Genomic DNA, 8,742 nt, shown 5'->3' with positions numbered 1-8,742 from the left:
CACATAGCCTGTTCTCATTACTGACTTTATCTTTTACATGCCAATGTACTAAAATCTTGCAGCATGCACAAAAACTCACACGTGCAGCATAATAAAAAATGAATATGAATGAATATATGCAGATTTAAACATGACACAATGTAAACTTTATTCTCTGGTCAGCCAGCTTCATCAGTAAGACTATTTAGGCTCTACAGAGACCACACGCTGAACACATGAACACATGCACTAACCTAACCATATATGGGTCAAATGAGTACATGCCTTGGACTTATGCAAAGAAAAATATCAAATATATTAGAAACAGAAACATTTAATAAAATATTTTTTTTAGCATTGGTAACAAGAAACAAGTAATACAATTAAAAAGTTAAATTAAATGTGATATGCTTTAAACCTGCATGTAAACACTTGATGACCTGACAGAAAAAAGCACACAAAATATTTATTGATATTAAATGTTTGAAAAGTGATTGACAATATGGCAACTGTAAACAACTTACGAGGAAACTGGCTCATAGATTACTTTTCTTAATATTTTCTTAAATCTTAATAATAGAATCCCTATGACAAGTTCTTCTTGTTTTCTTTCATACAATAATACGTGAAAGCAGTTCTAGTCGACGAGTCTTGGGCTGGTGTGTTGTCTTCTGAGTGTCTGTGGATGGAACCTGTAGTTGCTTTGCGTTCATCTAATAAAGGAGTTAAGAATACGAAGGAGGTCCGTTATTTTTGCTTTTGTTGCGTGCAGATATAAAATCCCAGACTGAAATGCATGATTGAGCTGTCTGGACACAGCCGGTACTGGCATATCTTAAAATATTATCTGTGTCATTATTTTGTCTCAAGATGCACACCAGTATTGTTTATAAAAGCTATTGAGACTGTCTGAATGGGTTGGAGAGTTTTCTTACAATAAGAACTGAAAGTAGGTGTAGTAGTAGGCCTAGATGACTCTTCTGTTGATGTGCTGTCTTCTGAGTGACTGGGACGTGAAGTTGATTCTGGTTCATCTAATAATGGAGTCAAAATAAAATAAGAGAATAATTCATGACAATCATTTGCGCTTCTAAAGCTAAAAATGAAATACACAGTTTTTGCCTTACATATTTGGAAGAATGCTTGTTAAACAGTTTTTGCCATTGACTACCATAGGAAAAAATACTTTGTATATTTTTGTTCTATTGAACACAAAAGGAGATATTTTGAAGAATGTAGGAAAGCAAATAATTCTGGGGAACTTTTGACTACCATTGTCATTTTTCCTACTATGGTAGTCAATGGGGTCCAAGAACTTTTTGGTTACCGTCACATGCATTCATCCAAATATCTTTCTCTGTGTTCATCCGAATAAAGAAATGTATACAGAGTTGGAACAACTAGAAAGTGAGTAATTCATGACAGAACTTTCATTTTTGGGTGAGCAAACTTTGTGAAAGCATTAGATGAAGTAGTTTTGCTGACAGACCAGTTCTCTCTTTATCTTGTCCAGACCGTATGGGTGACATAGTCTCTGAAGAAACTGGTTTGCGGCTGAAATCTTGCAATGGAATAAATAAACAGATCATATTGAGAATTAATGACTGAGACCTTGTGGATTGTCTTAAAAGAAATGGCCTGTAACATTGCCTACAAAAATGTGCAACATGTCCGCATATTTGTGAAATATTGTATTGTTTCGAAAGATTTGCAAGATTTACTTGTATAATGTGAAGCGCTCACCTGATGCTGTTACTGTCAGATTCACAGTTGGGTTTGCATTACAGTAGTAAATTCCAGAATCTGAGACCGAAACATTCTTTATGTGTAGTGATAAATCATCAATAACACTATAACGGTTATGTGGATCTGGATTGTGCTTTTCTATCTTCTCCTTGCTTTCTGCAGTGAGGACCGTCAGTCTATTTCCATCACTGTGTTTAGTCCACTGCACTTTCCCTTCATGTTTACAGTAGAGAAAGACATCAGCTCCCTCAGTGGAGCTCTGACTGTGTATTTCTGTCAAAACAAACACAAATGAACAAATTTACAGACCAAAATAGCAGGTTGTTTTTTATTTACAGTCTGGAGACATTCAGTAAAGTAGTAAAGACAAATGTACTCACCACTCTGAGATGTGTGTATGTAGAGCAGGAGACACATTAGGACAAAATGTTTCATTTTCTGCCGTCAGTGTGAGAATCAGATGAATGTCTGCTCAAACAATTTTAGTGGTACGTTTGTGTGTGTGTGTGTGTGTGTGTGCGTGCGTGCGTGCGTGCGTGCGTGTGTGTCTGTGTGTGCGTGCGTGCGTGCGTGCGTGCGTGCGTGCGTGATATGGAGGGCTTAACTATTGCTTACATTTATTTTATAAATGAAAGAACATTTAACCTTTTCTCTGAAGAGCCAACAAGTCTACAAAGCCATGTTTAACTACTTAAAGTTACCTACATTACAACACTGCTAAATGAACTGAATAATTTCTTAATGAAAATACAGATATATGTGTGTAGTTTTGAGAGTGTGGTGGAGGGGAAGTATAATTTTCTTCATATGCTAAAATATTCATTTTTTTATTTTATAGTTTTTTTATTAAAATTAAATTTAAATGAAACCATTAACATAATAAAAAATGGAAAGTAATGCTGTTACTTAATTCTATGCACTTCCTTTATTTGTAGATCTGAACGAGTGTCGACGGTTATAAAGATAAGAGTACAGCTGAGACACGATTGTTGAACAGGGTTCTGTTAACACAGACTTTTCTTATTGCTGATTGGTTTATTTTTTACATAATCTTTCAAAGATCTTTTAGCGTACACAAGACATGTGCAGCAAGAGAAGCAATACATGCAGATTAAACTTTGCACAGTTTTTTGCACGATGACATGACCACATGTGTGAGAAGCGTTTCTTGTGGAGAAAAATCTGTGGTTGTCCTGTTACAGACACCACCAACAGTACTGAACACCAGCATGTGTTGTGTCTTAGATGCTTGTGTCCCAAACGTTCTAAATATCACAACAAGCAAGATTTTCTTGGTGAACCAGCTTCATCAGAAAGACCTTGATGGTTGACCAGCACTAATCGTCATAAATCAGCTCGGACCAGCATGGAAATTCAATCACATATGTATTGAAACTGCACATGCATGCTAGACTTCCTGTATTGACTAATGTCCTTTCTGAAGAGGGAAGTCTAAAAATGGTGTGATTGCATAGCAAAAGAGGACAGTTATTTTTGCCTTTGTTGCTTTTAGCTTTGTGTTTTTTTACATCTGCTAATATGGTAACTGGTGCAACCAATTTTAAAAAGCTTCAGGTGTCAACAGCTTTATACTTCTTCTTTTCTCATGTTCTGTAAATTCAGGTCTGTCTAAATTTCTGAAACTGCTCAAATAAATAGTGCAACATAATGAATGATTTATAAAAATAATACAATGCATAGATGGGGGAAGGAACTGTAATTGCATTAAGCTTAAGCAGTTGCACATTTCAAAATATAAATCCACTAATATATAAAAAAACTGAAGCTGAAAACAGCAACGCTATATTTTCATAAATCTATGACACACACCATTTCAAACCAAACAATATTAGTGTAAACTCTTTTTTCACTGAAATTAAATATTAACACAACGAAAATTCATGGTTAGTTTATGGTGTCCACTTTGATAGTAGAGTACAAAGGCACATCTTCTTCTCGCTCTGGAAAACAGAAAAATGTAAACCATCAATTTATCAAGGTCATATAGAAGCTGCATTTCTCAAAATACTGGAATAATTCCCACTGTATTAATAAGCAAAATATTTTTTACCAGTGATATTCTCCTTTGATTGTGATATCAAAGTGTATGTGTGATCATCCGTCTCTTTTATTTGGCCTGAGATTAATTTAAAGAAAAATATATCAATAGCTGATAGAAAACAGAACAAAAATGTAAAAATGTCCTCCTTTACCAAGTTGAACTATGTCAGGATCTCCAGCCAAGTAATAGATGGCGTCATTTGGTTTTTGCGATGGAACTGCAGAAAAGCGATACAGTTCTTGTCAGTTAGTTTTTGTGTGCTTAAAGAATATGTCACACTTTACAAATATAACCATTTGAAAACATTTACCAGGTTGTGTAGTAAAATCACTGTCAACTACAGTCTCGTATATATTCTCCTTCTTGTTAGAAAGTGCGGCTGAAATATCTAAAAGAAAATAACATGTATTACTTTGTGATATAAGGCTGTTTGTGTGCTGGCAGGCTCAGATCCGAATTACCACTAGAGAGGTTAATCTCTTTATCCAGCATTTTAATAAATATAAAGTCATAATTCTTAAAGGTCCAGTGTATAATATTATGGAGGATCTATTTTGTAAATACGCTATCTCCTTTGGCAATCAAAACGTGATGACAGTCCTGTGTCATCCGCCATAGTGTTTCGAAAGAGAGGAGTGGTTGCAATTCGTAATCTCACCACTAGATGCCGCCAACTTTCATACACACTGGACCTTTAAAGGCATTTAAAAATGATACTATGCTTCATGTTAAATGCTTAAAAGTACAGTTCACCCAGAAATCTGTCATCACTTTTACATGCTCATGTTTTTCCAAACTTGATTGAATGAAATTCGTTTTTAGTGGCACCCAAAGATGAACATGAATGTGCCAAAAATAAGTTGATTTTCACCTTTTCTTTTGATACATGCCCATAGCAAGAGCACCAGCACCACAAACACAACACCTCCTGACACGGCCGCAGCAATCTTACTGGAATCTAGAAAGGAGTTTGGGTAGAGAAACATAATTCCTAGGATCAAGTTAAAATATTAACATTACACTATTATAGGAGTTAACACACATTTTTTTTCTAAATAGCATTTTGGAAACATTTAAAACAATGTCTGCAAAATCTATTGCTTAAGACACTGTCACTAGAAAATTCAATAAATATTTGAATGAACCTGTTGGTGGCGGTGCCGGTGTGGTGGCTCTGGAGGTGGTCGACGTGACTGATAATGTAGCTAACACATGCAACATAAATACAGGAAATTTGTTTGATGTTTTAAATATCCAGGTGAAGCATCTTTATACATTTTCTGAAAACACTTGGTTAGGAAGGTTTTTATCTAGTACAAAAAAAAGTGGTTTTCTACAAACTATTTATGTTGGTTTCTTCAGTTCGCGTGCTTGATCTTGTGCTTGTTGTGCTCAACTCTGGAAACACAAGACAAAAAAAACAAGTTGTTCTTTTCACTACAAAATATTTGTATATACGCCAAGGCATTATGTTAAAATTCATCCATTAAGGTTGAAAATGTACAAAGTATACACAGTAAAGTGTAAAACAAGTTTAAAATGCATGTCACGTATGGCAAAAACACACACACACACACACACACACACACAAACAAAATAATATAACTAAAACCTGTTGTTGAGGTGACTGGGGTGTTAGTTTGAGAACCGGAATTATGCACACTGCTGTTTTCTGATGTAGGCTTTGCTGGAAAAATACAGCATAACTCTTTAACTGCAAAATATTGATTGACACACGGCCACATTAAATGGTAATGCTTGGATTTCTGTTCACTGAAGTGAAGACGTGTATTTTCTGCAATTTTCGGTTACATTTTTAATAACGAACAAAAAAAGAGATAGTATAGAGACAGAGGCGAAAATAGAGACGAAATACATAGATTAGAAAAGAATGTATAGCACAGGATTAAAACATGATTACATGTGTTGCGTTAAGGAGTAAAACATGATTCAATTAATCAAATTTTAGCAACTGAGGCATGAGTGTACAAAAATTAATATATTGAACACAAAGGAAACTGAAGAGGAATAATTGAAGTTAAATATATACCTTGTGTTGACTTGAGTTGATCTGTGTGGCGAGCATTGCTGGTTTGAGCTACACTGGTGTTCACACCTAAACTGATCGTACTGATAGAGATCTCTGAAATGGGCAAAAGTGACAAAAACACTTTAACTGAATGTTTATTGAAATACAAATGCATCCTAAATAATGTTAAATGGTCTGAAACATTATTTGAATGCTTTCTGACATTATCTAGACGGTTCAATGACAAACATTCTTTTACTCACACGCAGATGCTATCACTTCACTATATAGGCATAGATACTGTATAGCTTTAGATATATATGCAAAGGATATCTGAATAAACCTGGTGGTGGTGTGGTGGCTTCTGTTTGATTGTTGTTGGACGTAGTTGATCCTGCAAACATACAAACAGACACACACAGCCAAACTTTGGAGGGAAATTGAAGGATTTGTTTGGTAAAGTATCTTTAACGTAGGCCTGCTGCTTTATACATTTTCTGAAAACAAGTTTTTTGGTTAGGCCTTAGTCTCAGCCTCAGACGTGACACCCACGGACCGTTGGCCGAACGTCTGATGCATAAGGAACACTTTTCTGGAAACACTTCAGCACGTTTGAAGTCATAATCTGATTGGTTGAATTTTACAGGATTTCCGGGAGACATGTGTGTCGCGTTCTTTAACACGAAGCCGTCTGATCGAAGAAGTATAAGCTGTCGTGTTTACATCGGTTGCGATGGGAATTCATCATGATCAACTAAATGCTTAATTCTTAAAAGTATGCGACGATCACGGCATAAACTTATAATTATTGTTGTTGCTATTAACTTCTGACATGTTCGTGAATGTACACCGGTCTGTTACTGAGGGAATATTTCCACACCTCTAAACATGACGCGGCACAAAACGAAACATGATTGGTTGCTTGAGCGACCAAAGTTCCCAGAACTTTAGTATGAATGTATACGCGAGACTAATACTTTATACTCAAAGTAGCTGAAATCTGTGTTTTTTTTAACTACTTATTCATTTTCATTATTATAACTTAAACATTCAGAATGAGATCCATTGCAGACATCGGTTGATTTACACTGGGTCATATTATCAAAACAACAAAAAGGAATCAGATGAGGAAGTGAATAATATGTTCCCATAATTTGATTGCATTTAACTTCCTGTGTTTCATATAAATGCGTGTAATAGACACAAGTGTCACTATTGGTCATGGTCCAGTCTGATACACATTAGTGTGATTAACTAACTGGTGCATGATTTTTTCTGACGGAGGAATCCACTGTTATACTTCTGACGTGCTCTATTTTGGACTGTAACTTTGAAACTGTTAATGTATGTATGATGTGAAGCATAAACACTCACCTGATGCTGTTACTGTCAGATTCACAGCTGTATTATTATTACAGTAATAAATTCCAGAATCTGAGAGAGAAACATTCTTGATGTGTAGTGATAAATCATCCAAAACACTATAACGGTTATGTGGATCTGGATTGTGCTTTTCTATCTTCTCCTTGCTTTCTGCAGTGAGGATCATCCATCTATTTCCATCACTGTGTTTAGACCACTGCACTTTCCCTTCATGTTTACAGTAGAGACTGACATCAGCTCCCTCAGTGGAGCTCTGACTGTGTATTTCTGTCAAAACAAACACAAATGAACAAATCTAAAGTGCTGTAAATACACAACTGTTCTGACTTCATTATTGTCCTGCAGTCTTAACATAATGTTCAATGTCTCAGGAGATTAGAAAAAAGATTCAAACACTCATGTTTGTGATGTCTTGCATCTTTTCTGAAAAGTGCCAGTGTTCTTTTTTTCACTACTTAATAGGAAATGTTGTTGCTTAATCACTGTTCACCAGGTAACAGGTTGTGTTTTTACACAGTTTCCTTCACACTAAATGAAGCGTCTCTAAACATGATGATGAAGATAATGATACTCACCGCTCTGAGACATGTGAATGTAGAGCAGAAGACACATTAAGACGAAATGCTTCATTTTCTGCTGTCAGTGTGAGAATGACGCGTGCGTCTGCTTTTAGTTTCAAACTATACCACGGTCCCGATTTTTCTGTTGTGATAAAGCACATGGAATCTGCGCTGATGACTTTTTACATTGTTTTACATGAGCCACCGTTTCTGAGTTGAGATGAAACAGGAAGAGAAGTGGTTACTGATGTCTGGTTTATGTGTGTCTTGAGTCCGTGCACAGCACACGTGTCTTTGTGGTTGAATTATTCTTTGCTGATGAATAATGCTTAAGTCTGGTTAAATAAAAGCACACGCCTAAAGATGCACCACAGTCTTTACAGGATTACAGGTGAACTGTGTGGAGAATACAGAATGCAAGTTGTACCCAAAAGAAGTAGCGCATCAATACTGGCTTAAACCCACACGCCCAGACACATGCTTCATTTCCACCTGCATTTGTTTAATACATCTGGTCAAAAAACATGTTTAAAGGTCCATATATACGCCGACCTTTCGCACTGATTTGATTAACTGAAACTGCTTCCTCCCGAACTTTGTTAAATAAACTTCATTTAAAAGTGCAGTTAGTAATGTCTGTACAAGGTTAATGAACTATACAGTCAACTTCTGGACAGGTGTGTGTGTAGGCCGGATCAAATAAACTAGTAAAAGACTAATTTAGCAAAAGTCCTTTTTGTCTCCATGAGGGAAAGTTTAAAACCTGGAAACACAACGTAGCGTGTGTGCGCATGCCCATTCATTCTTGTCAGATGACAATGGGTGAAGGTTTTGCACGTTGATATGATGAAAGTGAAAATAACAATCTGTCCCTTTATAATGTGTGCGGTCACATTCAGCAGTGATACAGAGGATTTGTGTGTACCGTGAGTGACATTTTAGTATGACATTAAAATTATTTTTAGAGTTAAAGAAAGTGCACA

General features: G+C 35.9%; 1 protein-coding gene across 3 annotated transcripts; it reads right to left on the bottom strand.

Moving 5' to 3' along the window:
* Positions 1-2,654: 2,654 nt before the first annotated feature.
* On the bottom strand, positions 2,655-7,973 carry LOC130555732 (uncharacterized). Of its 3 annotated transcripts, none has more exons than XM_057336572.1 (12): positions 7,775-7,973; positions 7,191-7,466; positions 6,160-6,210; positions 5,838-5,930; positions 5,400-5,501; positions 5,129-5,185; positions 4,933-4,992; positions 4,659-4,745; positions 4,098-4,175; positions 3,939-4,004; positions 3,797-3,862; positions 2,655-3,686 (listed from the first exon to the last, which is right to left on the bottom strand). In XM_057336572.1, the coding sequence occupies exons 1-12, from the start codon at positions 7,827-7,829 to the stop codon at positions 3,631-3,633; spliced, it is 1,047 nt and encodes a 348-aa protein (XP_057192555.1). In that variant the 5' UTR covers positions 7,830-7,973; the 3' UTR covers positions 2,655-3,630. The 3 variants fall into 3 exon arrangements, with proteins under 3 accessions (XP_057192555.1, XP_057193378.1, XP_057194184.1); XM_057337395.1 differs by having other exon boundaries at positions 4,933-4,980; XM_057338201.1 differs by having other exon boundaries at positions 5,400-5,474.
* Positions 7,974-8,742: the final 769 nt, after the last annotated feature.

The sequence above is a fragment of the Triplophysa rosa genome, linkage group LG1 (genome assembly GCF_024868665.1).
Source record: "Triplophysa rosa linkage group LG1, Trosa_1v2, whole genome shotgun sequence".
Taxonomy (NCBI): Eukaryota; Metazoa; Chordata; class Actinopteri; order Cypriniformes; family Nemacheilidae; genus Triplophysa; species Triplophysa rosa.
The sequence above is the reverse complement of the archived record's forward strand: the minus strand, read 5'-3'. Positions and strand labels throughout refer to the sequence as shown.